The sequence below is a fragment of the Oncorhynchus masou genome, chromosome 10, assembly GCF_036934945.1.
Source record: "Oncorhynchus masou masou isolate Uvic2021 chromosome 10, UVic_Omas_1.1, whole genome shotgun sequence".
Lineage (NCBI taxonomy): Eukaryota > Metazoa > Chordata > Actinopteri > Salmoniformes > Salmonidae > Oncorhynchus > Oncorhynchus masou.
In genome coordinates, this window is record NC_088221.1 from 29080880 (window position 1) to 29097162 (window position 16283).

At 42.2% G+C, this 16283-nt stretch overlaps 1 protein-coding gene across 2 annotated transcripts; it reads left to right on the plus strand.

Annotated features, from left to right (window-relative positions):
• Nucleotides 1–8515: 8515 nt before the first annotated feature.
• LOC135547483 (uncharacterized protein C3orf38-like) lies at nucleotides 8516–13766 on the plus strand. Of its 2 annotated transcripts, none has more exons than XM_064976534.1 (4): nucleotides 8516–8754; nucleotides 9922–10070; nucleotides 10158–10292; nucleotides 10454–13766. In XM_064976534.1, exons 1-4 carry the CDS (start codon nucleotides 8625–8627, stop codon nucleotides 11108–11110), a joined length of 1071 nt encoding a protein of 356 aa, XP_064832606.1. In that variant the 5' UTR covers nucleotides 8516–8624; the 3' UTR covers nucleotides 11111–13766. The 2 variants fall into 2 exon arrangements, with proteins under 2 accessions (XP_064832606.1, XP_064832605.1); XM_064976533.1 differs by having other exon boundaries at nucleotides 9892–10070; nucleotides 10454–13765.
• The last annotated feature ends 2517 nt before the right edge of the window (nucleotides 13767–16283 follow it).

The window sequence follows — 16283 nt, forward strand, 5'->3', positions numbered from 1 at the left end:
TCTTGACAAACCATTGTTGTATGGACCTTGCTCTGTGCACTGGAGCATTGTCATGCTGAAATAGTAAAGAACCTTCCCCAAACTGTTGCCACAAAGTTGGAAGCACAGAATTGTCCAAATGTAATTGTATGCTGAAGCATTAAGATTTCCTTTCAATGGACTAAGGGGCCTAGCCTGAACCACGAAAACAGCCCCAGACCATTATTCCTCATCCACCAAACTTTACAGTTGTCACTATGCATTCGGGCAGTTAGTGTTCTCCTGAAATCTGCCAAACCCATATTTGTCTATTGGACTGCCAGATGGTGAAGCCAGAGGCAGTTTGGAACTCGGTAGTGAGTGTTGCAGCCGAGGACAGACCATTTTACGTGCTATGCGCTTCCAGCAGGGCAGAAATTTGACGAACTGACTTGTTGGAAAGGTGGCATCCTATGACGGTGCCACATTGAAAGTCTATGAGCTCTTCAGTAAGGCCTTTCTACTGCCAATGTTTGTCTATGGAGATTGCATGGCCGTGTGCTCGATTTTATACACCTGTCAGCAACTGGGGTGGCTGAAATAACCAAATCCACTAATTTGAAGGTGTGTCCACATACTTTAGTATATATAGTGTATTTGCCACATTTTGTGACAACATAACATTCTAAAGTGTAGCTGTCCATGGTGCTGAACTGGGTCTCACCGTTCATTTGTCAACATAAACCTTCCTGTGACCTAGCTTTTCTTTCAAACTCACCTGTTTTGTTTTCTAGGGACTCTTGTGAGTAGACTGGACCATGGTTTTATGGACACACAATCAATCATTTTTCCTGTACCTTTTTATTTTTGTACCGTATATTGTCCAGGTAACCCACTTTAAGCTGTTTGACCACAGTAAAAGTCCAGCAACACTCCGTATTATTCAGAGCCCCATGAAATGACATCATATATGGATTCTACAGACCCTACTGAGTATTCCCTACAATACTTTTACTGCGGCACTTAGAACAGATTTCACTCCATGAGCCAATATGTAATTTATAGGTAGAAAGTGTTGCAGGTTATTTAGATTTTCAGTCCCCCATGGAAAATCACGAAATAAATTCTACAGACCCTGCAGATTATTTGCAAGACCTGGCACACTTCAGAATATTTTTTGGTGACCTATCATGCCCTCTGATGTGTGCCAAATGAAGTATTAGACTCTAGTCACAAAAGGAATAGGTTATTTCAGAAATAATAGTTTTCAGAGCCCTCTACTGTTCTCTCTATCCATCTCTCAATCCCCCATCCCATCATGCTTTTTCTACTTTTTTTAACACTTTTTGACACCACCACGGATAGATGCCCACCCAGACCCTCCCCTATAGGTTCAGGTTTTAGGGCCAGAATTCACACCTTTGGAGAGGGGGTACTGTTATGCCCTGTTTTTCTATGTGTTAGCCGGGTATGGTTCTCAATCAGGGACAGCTGTCTATCATTGTCTCTGATTGGGAATCATACTTAGGTAGCCCTTTTTCGCTCCTTTCAGTGTGGGTAGTTAACTTTGTTTGTGGCACTTAGCCCTGTAAGCTTCACGGTTGTTTCTTTCATTTGTTGTTTTGTTGGCAACATTTTAATATAAAATAAAATGTACACTCACCACGCTGCACTTTGGTCCAGTTCTTTTGACAGCCGTGACAGTAGGCCTTGAAATACATGCACAGGTACACCTCCAATTGACTCAAATGATGTCAATTAGCCTATCAGAAGCTTCTAAAGCTATGACAGAATTTTCTGGAATTTTCCAAGCTGTTTAAAGGCACAGTCAACTTAGTGTATGTAAACTTCTGACCCACTGGAATTGTGATACAGTGAAATAATCTGTCTGTAAGCAATTGTAGAAAAAAATGTCCTAACCGACTTGTCAAAACTATAGTTTGTTATCAAGAAATTTGTGGAGTGGTTGAAAAACAAGTTTTAATGACTCCAACCTAAGTGCATGTAAACTTCCGCCTTCAACTGTATTACCTGTTAGATACTACTGCTGGTCTAGAAGCAGAAGCATTTTGCTACATTCACAATAACATCTGCTAACCATGCGTATGTGACCAATACCATTTGATTTGATTTGATTGACAGAATGGCCAATGTTGAACATTTATAAATTAAACTAGGAAAAGAGACCCTTAATCTTAGACTTTGTACCACACAGCCACTCCACTGAATAAAGGACTAATGATTGCCTTGCAATGCTTTCAGTTAGCCACTGATTCCTTCCAAACCACTCATTGTAGAATTTGCCATTTCCAACTTGTTGTGTAATGTTTATGTCCAATGGCCCATGAGCACTGGCACGTTTTATCTCTTCATTATTTATCTTCATATGACAAGAATTAAAAAGAATTTGCCAGTAGATTGTCAACTTGATTCATGATGATGACTGCTTGCTAATATTTTTGATCAGTCCAATCAAAGCTACTGTAAATATAACAGAGAGATATCGTCGACAGAGATGGTCGCCTCGCTTCGCAATCTTAGAAAACTATGCAGTATTTTGTTGTTTTATGTATTATTTCTTACACGGTTACCCCAGAAAATCTTAAGTCTTATTACATACAGCCGGGAAAAACTATTGGATGTACGAGTAACGTCAACTTACCAACATTACGACCAGGAATACGACTTTCCCGAAGCGGATCCTTTTTTTGGACCACCACCCAGGACAATGAATCGGATCGCAGTAGGCGACCCAAAACAACGGCGCCGTAGAAAGGATAGATGGAGCGGCCTTCTAGTCAGGCTCCGTAGACAGGCACATCGCTCACCGCTCCCGAGTATACTACGTGCCAATGTCCAGTCTCTTGACAATTCATGCAAGGGTTGCCTTCCAGAGAGACATCAGAGATTGTAACATTCTCTGTTTCACGGAAACATGGCTCACTCGGGATACGTCATCAGAGTAGGTACAGTCACCCAGTTTCTTCACGCATCGTGCCAACTGAAACAAACATCTCTATGGTAAGAAGAAGGGTGGGGGTGTGTGCCTTATGATTGACGAGTCGTGATGTGATCATAACAACATACAGGAACTCAAGTCCTTTTGTTCACCTGACCTAGAATTCCTTAAAATCAAATGCTGACCGCATTATCTACCAAGAGAATTCTCTTCCATTATAATCACAGCTGTATATACCCCCCCAAGCAGACACCTTGACAGCCCTGAAAGAACTTCATTGGACTCTATGTAAACTGGAGGCCACATATCCTGAGGCTGCATTTATTGTAGCTGGGGATTTTAACGAAGCTAATCTGAAAACAAGGCTCCCCAAATTTTATCAGCATATCGAATACGCAACCAGAGCTGGCAGCATTCTGGATCATTGCTACTCTAACTTCCGCGACGCATACAAAGCCCTCCCTCTCCCTCCTTTTGGCAAATCTGACCACGACTCCATTTTGTTGCTCCCGGTCTATAGACAGAAACTAAAACAGGAAATGCCCATGCTCAGGTCTGTTCCACGCTGGTGTCGTGTCTTTGGCATCATTAAACTAAAGATTAGTCTTTATCAAAGATTCTCTGTAATTAGTATTACGTGATTAAACTAATTAACCACGTAACTGTAATTACCTAGGAAGTTGGGGCACCAAGGAAAATATTCAGATTACAAAGTTATAATTTTCCTAATATAACTTTCAGTTATTTTAATATCTGATCACTTAGTCTTCTGATTAATTAATTATTCTTTACCTCACGTTAGTCTCATTCCAAACGTCGTAAATTGTTGATTATCTGCACAAACCCAGTCTTCACTATGAGTCATCCATATATAAATTGGCTAAGATAATTTATTTACTAACTAAGTAATTAATCACAGAAATGCACACACAAACAAACAAAGTACATATGATTACAAGGAAATGTTAGGGGAATGTGCCCTAGTGGGCTAAACCAGCATGGCAGCTTGGTGGACAAAAGACTGAGTGGTGCCGAAAGGTAAAAGACACTACAAAGTTGATAATTATAACAATTGAAATGCTAATCCTTTGCACATGAACGCTCACTCATTCGGGAATAATTGCAATCAATCAATATATTTACGCTCAGTGTGTCACGTGATCTCTGTTGGAATCGTCCTTCTTTCTGTTGGAAGTTCATCCGCCCGTCTTTCGTGGTTAGAATGGATACTTCAGAGCCCCATTCAGAAATGTTGTCGGTCCCATTCAGAAATGCGGTTGTCGGTCTTTGCGTTCAATGATACCGAATTCCTAGCTGCAGACTAGTAATTAATATCAAAGACTTGTTCTTATTCTGTCAGTATCGATAGTCTAAGATTTTAACCACGTGGGATGGTTAAAAGATTCAGTAATCTACTTAAACCTTATTTCCCTCTGTGATAGAGGTACTGGCGGGTCTCAAACCTTGGCCCTCTCGTTATTGAGGTAAGCTGGTCTGAAGTGGAAAACCCAGGTGGGGGTTTATTCGGAACATAGAAAAGGGCTGTCCCATGATGCCAGATCATAACTGTGCTCATGGGCGGTCCTCTGACTTAGTTAAACTACAAAGGGAATTGGAGTTTCCCTCATTAAACAGTTTAAAATCACATTACATAATTTCACAAATAGTTCCACCTTTACTCATTCATTCTATACAACAATTAGATGTAAGCCTCATAACTGAGACCTTTGTAGAAACAAGATTATGGTAATGTGCTGTATTGTCTCATGAGTTTCACAAAATTGTACCAAATGGACCAGTTCGTAGCTCGTTACTTCACCGATCTTTTATTTATTCTCCAGAACATGAATATTGTTCGGACCTCAAGTTCTGTGAGGTGGAAGAAATTCCTTTGTTCTCTCTATGAAACTCACTCTCTCTCCATACTGTCTGGCCATGAGGAAGATTCTCCTCTAAGAATTTACGACTTCTCTGACCACAGCAGCTTGGGTGTAGGAGACAGAAAGAGGGGGATGGTGCTCGCTGTGTCCAAAGAGGGCAATGTCATGACACTGGTCCGACCAATCTGATTCCAAGCTTCAAGATTGCTTCGATCACGTGGACAGGGATATGTTTGGGATATGTTCCCGGATAGCATCTGAAAACAACACTGATGTATACGTTGACTCGGTGAGTTTATTAGCAAGTGCATCGGTGATGTTGTACCCACGGTGACTATTAAAACCTTCCCCAACCAGAAACCGTGGATTAATGGCAGCATTCGCACAAAAATGAAAGCACAAACCGCTGCATTTAATCATGGCAAAGCAACTGGAAAAATGACCGAATACAAACAAGGATCATATCACATCCACCCTGCCTGACACCCTAGACCCACTCCAAATTGCTTATTGCCCCAATAGGTCCACAGACGACGCAATCGCAATCACACTGAAAACTGCCCTAACCCATCTGGACAAGAGGAACACCTATGTAAGAATGCTGTTCATCGATTACAGCTCAGCATGCAACACGATAGTACCCTGGGTCTCGATCCCGCCCTGTGCAACTGGGTCCTGGACTTCCTGACGGGTCGGCCCCAGGTGGTGAGGGTAGGTAACAGCATCTCCACCCCGCTGATCCTCAACACTGAGCCCTCTTCTGAGCCCTCTCCTGTACTCCCTGTTTGCCCATGACTGCGTGGCCATGCACGCCTCCAACTCAATCATCAAGTTTGCAGACGACACTACAGTGGTAGGCTTGATTACCAACAACGACGAGACGTCCTACAGGGAGGAGGTGAGGGCCCACAGAGTGTGGTGCCAGGAAAATAACCTCACACTCAACGTCAACAAAACAAAGGAGATGATTGTGGACTTCAGGAAACAGCAGAGGGAGCACCCCCTTATCCACATCGACGGGACAGTAGTGGAGAGGGTAGAAAGTTTTAAGTTCCTTGGCGTACACATCACGGACAAACTGAATTGGTCCACCCACACAGACAGCGTGGTGAAGAAGGAGCAGCTGCGCCTCTTCAACCTCAGGAGGCTGAAGAAATTTGGATTGTCATCAAAAGCAGTCACAAACTTTTACAGATGCACAATCGAGAGCATCCTGTCGGGCTGTATCACCGCCTGGTACGGCAGCTGCTCCACCCACAAACGTAAGGCTCTCCAGAGGGTAGTGAGGTCTGCACAACACATCACCGGGGGCAAACTTGCAGTATCAAATCAAATCAAATCAAATTTTATTTGTCAAATTTTATTTGTCGCATACACATGGTTAGCAGATGTTAATGCGAGTGTAGCGAAATGCTTGTGCTTCTAGTTCCGACAATGCAGTAATAACCAACAAGTAATCTAACTAACAATTCCTAAACTACTGTCTTATACACAGTGTAAGGGGATAAAGAATATGTACATAAGGATATATGAATGAGTGATGGTACAGAGCAGCATAGGCAAGATACAGTAGATGGTATCGAGTACAGTATATACATATGAGATGAGTATGTAAACAAAGTGGCATAGTTAAAGTGGCTAGTGATACATGTATTACATAAGGATGCAGTTGATGATATAGAGTACAGTATATACGTATGCATATGAGATGAATAATGTACGGTAAGTAACATTATATAAGGTAGCATTGTTTAAAGTGGCTAGTGATATATTTACATCATTTCCCATCAATTCCCATTATTAAAGTGGCTGGAGTTGAGTCAGTGTCAGTGTGTTGGCAGCAGCCACTCAATGTTAGTGGTGGCTGTTTAACAGTCTGATGGCCTTGAGATAGAAGCTGTTTTTCAGTCTCTCGGTCCCAGCTTTGATGCACCTGTACTGACCTCGCCTTCTGGATGATAGCGGGGTGAACAGGCAGTGGCTCGGGTGGTTGATGTCCTTGATGATCTTTATGGCCTTCCTGTAACATCGGGTGGTGTAGGTGTCCTGGAGGGCAGGTAGTTTGCCCCCGGTGATGCGTTGTGCAGACCTCACTACCCTCTGGAGAGCCTTACGGTTGAGGGCGGAGCAGTTGCCGTACCAGGCGGTGATACAGCCCGCCAGGATGCTCTCGATTGTGCATCTGTAGAAGTTTGTGAGTGCTTTTGGTGACAAGCCGAATTTCTTCAGCCTCCTGAGGTTGAAGAGGCGCTGCTGCGCCTTCTTCTCGATGCTGTCTGTGTGAGTGGACCAATTCAGTTTGTCTGTGATGTGTATGCCGAGGAACTTAAAACTTGCTACTCTCTCCACTACTGTTCCATCGATGTGGATAGGGGGGTGTTCCCTCTGCTGTTTCCTGAAGTCCACAATCATCTCCTTAGTTTTGTTGACGTTGAGTGTGAGGTTATTTTCCTGACACCACACTCCGAGGGCCCTCACCTCCTCCCTGTAGGCCATCTCGTCGTTGTTGGTAATCAAGCCTACCACTGTCGTGCCGTCCGCAAACTTGATGTTTGAGTTGGAGGCGTGCGTGGCCATGCAGTCGTGGGTGAACAGGGAGTACAGGAGAGGGCTCAGAACGCACCCTTGTGGGGCCCCAGTGTTGAGGATCAGCGGGGAGGAGATGTTGTTGCCTACCCTCACCACCTGGGGGCGGCCCGTCAGGAAGTCCAGTACCCAGTTGCACAGGGCGGGGTCGAGACCCAGGGTCTCGAGCTTGATGACGAGCTTGGAGGGTACTATGGTGTTGAATGCCGAGCTGTAGTCGATGAACAGCATTCTCACATAGTTATTCCTCTTGTCCAGATGGGTTAGGGCAGTAGTTCTAACGTTACATTGTTATTATTTTATCAAGGAACAGCAACTTTGTGGCCTCATATGTCAAGTTGGCTTGCTACTTCGTTTCAACATGTCACTAATCATAGTTTAAAACCGTTAATCATAGATTTACTGATCCAGATTTAAAATTAAGTGGTGCAACACATCTCTGATGAATTATAAACCTACATTTACAAAACCTAGATTAGCTCTAATCCTAGATTAATTTAAACCATGTTGGTACAACCCACCCTTAGATTTGGCAGGACATAGTGTCCCCATGAGTGATAGAACACTGAGCCAATTACGACGCAACGCTCAGTATTTTCTGCTGGTTTATCCCACCACCACAGAAAGCACCGAGCGAGGCTGAAACATGTTGGAGCTGCTTTACCCAAGAAAACAAAAAAGAGACCACGCTTGTATGCGGCTTTATTAACTCAATGATATATATATATATATACATATATATATATTTTATTTTACATTGTTTGCAAACTGATATGTGACACGTATTAATGCCAAAATAAGATTCAAAACAGGCAAGCACCCCAAATTAAAACTTTTTTGTTGTTGCAAAAAACATGAATAAACAGCCCTGAATTACGGGTCACGACAGGGTTTGGGATTTAATTAGCTAATTCTATACGATCTCTTTCTTTCTCATGCGCTTTATTTAGGGTTATATTCCACCGAAGTTGCATTACTTTTCAAAGTTTTGTACAATAATTGTGTAGTAGTAGACCACCAATACATTGGTTCACAAACCAAATATTTAGCGTTTTTTATAGAGGTTACCAAGTGAACAAGCTTTCTTATTTTCGGGAAATGAAACCGAAAGTTCCTAGATATGATCTGCTGAAACGGAATTGGTTCGATCGGCATATATTGCTGGCATAATCTGACAGGAAGTTGCTATAACAAGTTTCAGCACTAATTTCTGATTTTAAATTAGCTCTTTAATTCTGAAGATGTCAAGATTGAATTACAAGGAGCGTTATGGTTGCCGACGGCTGTTAGAGATGATGACAAATGATGACCTATCCTCACTTCGATTTACTATCACTAACAAAAAGAAGGATCTTTTCGAGAGCACATCAGGTAGGTTTCATCCTTCATTGAAGCTAGAATCCTTAGTTGCTACATCCTTATTTGGATTTATACATTAATTCTATATACCCATTCATGAAGAATATAACTTATAAATGGCTCATGGGCGTAGTTAATCAGAAACCAAAGTACAAGCTTGTTTTACTCTGTTTGTAAACAATGTAAACGTAAACAAACACTATATAGCCTAAAAAAAACTATAATTTGACGTCATTATAACGTCGTCTGACGACGAGTATGAAATATCGGACCAATTTTGGTAAGTGGTAAGCGTGGTAAGTGTCCATGTTAATTTATTAACTGAACACACAAAAACAAAATAACGAAGTGAATGGACGAAACGAAACAGTTCTACAAGGTGACATACACTAAACAGAAAACAACTACCCACAAGTCATAGTGGTAACACAGGCTACCTAAGTATGGTTCTCAATCAGAGACAAGGATTGACAGCTGCCTCTGATTGGGAACCATACCAGGCCAAAAGCAGAAATACAACACATAGAACAAAAACATTGAATGCCCACCCCAACTCACACCCTGACCAAGAGACATAAAAATGGAACTCAGGTCAGGACGTGACAGTCATGGATGGTCAGTACTTGCATCCATACTGTAGATGCAATTTGTGAGTGGCAATATTTCTCCGGGGTGTCTGATTTGTATTTGTTTCGTTTAACGATTCTAGCTTTAAAAACACATTTGTATTAAAACATGTTAATACATTGTTATACAATTCATTAATTTAGCCTGCAATTGTTTTTAGAAAATGTGGATGAAATTAACTTTCTTAGCTCCATGTATTGAAGGTAGACTCAGCAATATCATCATAGCAGGGCAACTGTTTGCAGACATCATCAACAACAACAGAATTCACATACGTGCCATTGCCAAGATTTCCAGACAGTTACCTACCTTGAGGCATACCCTATACTCACAGCACCAGATAAACATGCTGTATGACTTTCAAACCATGGGTGTATTCAGAATGTGCCATGTTGTAAAAAAGTATTTCCATCATTTACCAATGAATATCCAGTGGTAGAGTGAAAAGCTTTATCTGTAATTGTGCTGCTCAGAGATGTGATATCTCATTAGAGTCCTTTGGGTCATATTCTTATGTTACAGAATCAATTGATGCCATCCTTTCAAACACAGAGAATACAGAGGCATTCCTGAAACGCAGGAAAGTTCAACGTGACTTCATATTCAAATACCTGACGGAGGACGTGGGGGTTGTGATACCCAAAAACAGCAGCAAAGACCAGCTGGTGAAGAAGGCCCTTGACGTCTGGACTATAGAGAAGGTATTTTTGGAGCAGATACATTTGGACATGTAGGGAACTAAGAGGTGAGGTAAATGCACCTCTTTCCATTGTCTCTGTTATTTTCAGGTGCGTCCACAAGTGTATGAAGGTGTCTCCTTCAGTGCTTTAACAAGAGCTGCAGATTCTCAGATAGGAATGAGGTTTTCAACAGCACATGTCCCCCCTCAACCTGTCTACTCTAAGCCGCACTACACATCCCAGGTAATAATAATATCAATCTTAATTCTATGGCATGAAGGCATGCAGTGTAAAACATATTTTGTATTGTAGTGAACAAAGACATTTCACCTCAGTTCTTAGAAATGCGAAGCTTTGGCCAGAACATTTATTCCATTTTTTAAGAGAAATGTTCTTGTCTGTAGATGTTGGACCTTCAAAGCCCAGCAGCTGAGACCAATCCAGGACCAGCTGTGACTATTGTGAGACAAATTGAGACTAGTTTGAGACCAATTGGTCTGAGAACAAGTGAGAGTGTCTCTGTTTCCTCTGAGGCGACATACAGTGCTGGCTTTGACCACCTGGCCTTGGCCAGACAGTTTTGTCAGTGGTTCTTCCAGCTTCTCAACAGTCTGAACCCCTCCCTGGGTCAGCCTCCTCAGGAGTGGGGACCACAACACTTCTGGGAGGATGTGAGGCTACGTCTTCTCTCCAGTGCCGGAGAGCAGTATACAGAAGAGTACGAAGGAGCAGCAATGACCAGCCTGCGTCTCCTGGCCCTGGCGAGGGACGAGAGGCTGCTATTGAGCCCCAACCTGGAGCCTGGTGGCCTGAAGGCCCTGTCCTCCCCCCACGGCCTGGTGATGGTAGCTGTGGCAGGAACCATCCACAGAGACAGAGAATGTGTCGGCATTTATGAGCAGGCGTTTGGCCTCATACGCTCCCCACTGGACCAGAACAAATGGAAGATCAAGTTCATGGTCTTGAAGGTGAGGGGCCAGGAGGCTCTCAGGGTGGGAGAGAACCTGCTGTCTCCAATATTAACATGGGATTCCAACGACCTGCAGCTCCTCTGTAGATGATGGGGGACCTGGTGTGATCATCAGCAGCTTCAACCGAGGGTCCGCAGGTCTGGATCCTAACTATGGAGACATTTTAAATATGATTTAGCTTTATAAAATGGTACAGTAAATGAATTATCATGTAATGCTTCATAAGTTGACTACTTCTAGGTTTACTCATTGTCAGAAAATTACTATTTAACTGTTCTCTAGTTTGGTACATTTCCCCCCCAGCTAATCAATCATGATACTGTGATTGACTTCAGTAACCTCTGATCTATTCATTCTAATTATTTGTAGCCTTTATTTAGGAATGGAGTCATTGAGACCAAAATCTATTTTTTTCAAGGGAGTCCTGCATAGATACACCATTTACTTTATATCTACAAAGTCCAAAAGCTGTGAAAACAAGGCCACCACTACCTTTTTAATGTGTGTTCTTACACCCTCAATCTCTCTGTCGCGCTGTCCTCTCTCACTCTGTGTGTGAGTGTAGCCCATAGGCCTGGCTCTGTGTGAGAGTGTAGCCCATAGGCCTGGCTCTGTGTGAGAGTGTAGCCCATAGGCCTGGCTCTGTGTGGGAGTGTAGCCCATAGGCCTGGTTCTGTGTGAGAGTGTAGCCCATAGGCCTGGCTCTATGTAGTAGAGTAGAGAATGCAGCAGTGACTGTGATTTTGGTTGGAAATGTTACATGTGGGTTATTCTTGGCATTCGCTTCAAAGGAACGGAGCTAGTTAATATCTGTCTCTGTAGGTCAGGGCTCTGCACTTTACTGGGCCATAGTTGTGGCAGAGGAAACCACCACGGCCATTGTTCTCTGGCTGTTCATCTCACAGAAAGAATAAGAATAAGTTTCCCACCTCCTGCCTTTATGGAACTTGGCTTCCCTCCGTTTAATTAGCGATTTGGCCCATGGAATGGCTCTGACGCAGAGCTTAAAAGATACCTTTCCAAAACGACACATATTTGTTTCGTAAAGACCCTACTTAGTATTCCCCACCACACTTTAGCTGAGACAGGTATTAAAGTTCTCTCTAGTGCCCAATATTCTCAACATACCAGTATCAATTATTAGTCTTAAAAAAAGTGATTTGTTTTCATATATTACTTTTAGCCTTTTCTTGTTGGCATAAAAAAGTGTGCATTGATAAAAAGTCCATATCTTTTGAATGAGTTATCCACATTGCAATGTTTAGAAAGGTTTCCTCATTACCATACTAACATGACGTCATAAGTTGTGCTGCTAGCAGAATGCTAGTCATCAAGTTGCTATGGAAAGTTTCACCACCCATTTCTGATTTTAAATGAGCTCTTTGTAGTTTTGAAGATGGCAGGGTTGAATTACAAGGAGCGTTATGGTTGCAGACAGCTGTTGGGGATAATGACAATGCATAACATATCCTCACTTTACTGTCACTAACAAAAATATGGATATTTTTCGAGAGCACATAAGGCAGGGTCAGTAGTCAAGCTTAGTTTTTTTCTTGGTCATTGAAGCTGGAATCCTTAGTAACTGTAACCATTTTTGACATATAAATGAATTATATCCATTGTTGAAGAATATAACGCAGGTAGCCTAGTGGTTAGAGTGTTGGGCCAGTAACCGGAAGGTTGCTGGGTTGAATCCCCGAGCTGACAAGGTAAGAATCTGTCCTTCTACCTCCGAGAAGGGAACCCACTGTTCCCCAGGCACCGTGGATGTCGATTAAGGCAGCCCCCCGCACCTCTGATTCAGAGGGGTTGAGTTAAATGCTGAAGACACATTTCAGTTGAATACATTCAGTTGGACAACTGACTAGGTTGCCCTTCCCCACCAGAACCCAAAATATAATCTTATTTTACTCCAATGTTTATAAACACAAACAAATACTCTATAGCCTCAACGTGGTCAGTCTTTGCATCCATAGCTCTCTATGAATTTGAGAGTGAGTTTGAGGACCTTTTTACTAATGATTGTGTTTTGCTTTTCATGTATTGACGTGTATATTGATGTCTATTATAGATGTGTATAGTGTGTGTTGATGTGTATGCAGGGCTCATCTGTAAAATAGACCTTGTTCTCAGCATGACTTCTTGTCGAAATAAAGGTTGAATCAAAACAAGTAAATGATGAGAGGCTGTATGGTGGAACCTCATGCTTTCTCATACACTTTCTGCCAAACTGGTGAAACCGAAGTTTATTCTTGACATATAGTAAAACGTATCCTGTGTCTGTTTTTAGCCTGGGTTGCTGTTTCATGATGGTGTAATATATATGAAATAGTATAACGTTATATACCGGATAATTATGTCAGAATATTTGAAATTACGTAATGTCATCCTGAAAGAATGATACCGATCTTTGTTCCCCTTTCTGACTTTCAGAGTGACAATTCCCAACATTCCACAAGGGGGCAGGCATGCTACATCAAGGAGAATTTATATTTTGATCCTCAGCCAAATCGAATGCTTTTAAAGCGATTACGTGGGGAAAGTAATCAATTCCTAAGCACAGCCTGGGCTACTTTATGTACGCTGGCAGTGTCTTGTAGCCTAGGTCGTGAACAAAACAGTAAATTTGAGAGTTTACCGTGAATTGTCTGCCATTAAATTAATATGGTTGTAAACTATTGCCTTTCAAAGGTATGAAAACACATATTTGGAAACACATATTTGACTAGTTATTGAAGTGCCAGTGAAGTGGATTTATGTTGTAGAACTATAATCAATCAATAGGCAATAATATTTCTCTTCAACGTTGAGTAACAAATCACATTAAGAGGTAAATTCAATCAAAGTTTTTTCAATGTGATTGCCGTCTCCGAAGTGCTACTCATTCAGAGCATTTCCAACATATACAAGCTTTGACAAACTATTGTTGAGAAGACTTGTATAAATAATATAACAAACTTGTATAGGAAAAATGGGGGTTAGGGTGATGGTCAACTAGATTCTGGGCAAGGCCTCTATAGATTGACATATCATGTCACCTTCTCTCTTCCTTTCTTCCCTTTATGTTAGCTAAATAAATGCATCTATTTACAGCTGACATACTTTTCCTGTTTCAGGGTAAATCGATGTGGACTAGATATCAGAGTTCCTAACAGCGCTCTGTGCTTCGGCCCGGTGTAGATTTACACTCACATGATTAGCTCACATAAACACTGGAAACCTTAGAACACGGGGGAATGCACAGGATCCCAGGAAACAAACAGGCGAATAGTGAGAGGATCCCGTTGCTGTGACGGTTTAGTTTAGCATCAATTAACCCAAACAACAACCAGAACACTTTCTACAGGAAAATAACTGTATTTATAAAAGGGGAAAATACATGGAGAAATGCACCTAAATACATTAAGCTAACATGGAGGTTTCAATCAGAAGAGGTTACAATAAACCAGGAAACAATCACTGCTCTCCATCATCCTATACAGTGGTTGAATTGGGGTGGGTGGGGCTGGTGCGTTGAACCAGTAACTCAGATTTTCTACTGCTTGAATGCCAGCTCAAAATTGGTTAATCCACAATACATATCAGGGAGTATTAGTGTACAACTTTATTTTTCAAACACACAGCCCTATAGAACATACAGCCCCATCCCACCATTTCCTCCATACTGCAGTGTTCCTCTCTGATAGCCAGGCCTTCACCACGTAGAGCAGGGCCCTGACGGTTCTCTCAGCTTGGCTCTAAATAGAGATGATCACGTTATCAGAGCGTTGCCAGGAGGTTGTCAGCTTGCGTTGGGCCTGCTGGCCATCCTGAACAGAGTGGCCGGTTGGCGGATGTGTGTTGGTGCCAGCCTCCCAGCACCCGTCCTCCAGGACATCTGCCTGCCCACGCTGCATCTTAATCCCCATCTCTCTCAGCCTCTCCCTCCAGCCCTCAGCCCACTGCTCGCCGGTTTGTATTAATTGCCCTTGCCTCGCTCGCTGTTTGCTTCTGATTACACTCATTAATTTCAATTCCCAGGGAACCCAGCCGCCGATTTACACACACACACACACAAACACACACACACACTATGACATCAGTGCCTGGACATTTGGATGCTATTAATTGTTATTAATAGCAGCAATGTTCGCTCCCCGCCTCTCTCTGTCTGAAAGTAGACTGCCAGTGTGAAGGGTGAAGATGGGTACTGACCATATGACCTTATGTTCCTATGCCCATAGCCCAGCCTCCAGATACGCAGGAGGTGGCTCAGATCTGGACCCATGCTTTAATGTTGAGAATTATTCATATCATGTATAACTACTGCTGTACACACTTTTCTACTCACACACTGTCAATACTTCCTTAGAAAATAAGGTGCTATCTAGAACCTAAAGGGGTTCTTCATCTGCCCTCATATGTGAACCCTTTTTAAAGAACCCGTTTTAGTTCCAGGTAGAACCCCTTTGAGTTCCATGTAGAACCCTTTCCACAGAGGCTTCAACATGGAACCCAAAATAATTCTACCTGGAACCCAAAATAATTCTACCTGTAACCAAAAAGGATTTTACCTGGAATCAAAAAGGGTTATCCTATTGGGACACCTGAAGAACCCTTTTGGAACCCTTTTTGAAGAGTGTACTGTCTTTAGACACCATTCACATACACCTATATTTAGATTCCGGACTCTGGTCCGGAAGCTCATTTCCTACAATTCTGTCAATTTTCCCATGGGCTTTGTACTGCATATTTGAATACTGTATTCTTGACAGCTGTTTAATATTTTTTGCTACTGTACATTGTATTTTAGTTACACTGTTTATACACCACTTATTGATACTGGATTTTTGACATAGCTCACTCTTATAAACTCAGCAAAAAAAGCTGGACCCTGTCTTTCAAAGATAATTCGTAAAAATTCCAAACAACTTCACAGATCTTCATTGTAAAGGGTTTAAACACTGTTTCCCATGTTTGTTCAATGAACCATAAACAATTAATGAACACGCACCTTTGGAACAGTCGTTAAGACACTAACAGCTTTCAGATGGTAGGCAATTAAGGTCACAGTTATGAAAACTTAGGACACTAAAGAGGCCTTTCTACTGACTCTGAAAAACCCCAAAAGAAAGATGCCCATCTGCATGAAAGTGCCTCAGGCATGCTGCAAGGAGGCATGAGGACTGCACGTGGCCAGGGCAAAAAAATGCCAAAACAATGCCCAGTACTAGCAAAAAGTGCTCTTCACTGACGAGTCACAGTTTTGTCTCACCAGGGGTGA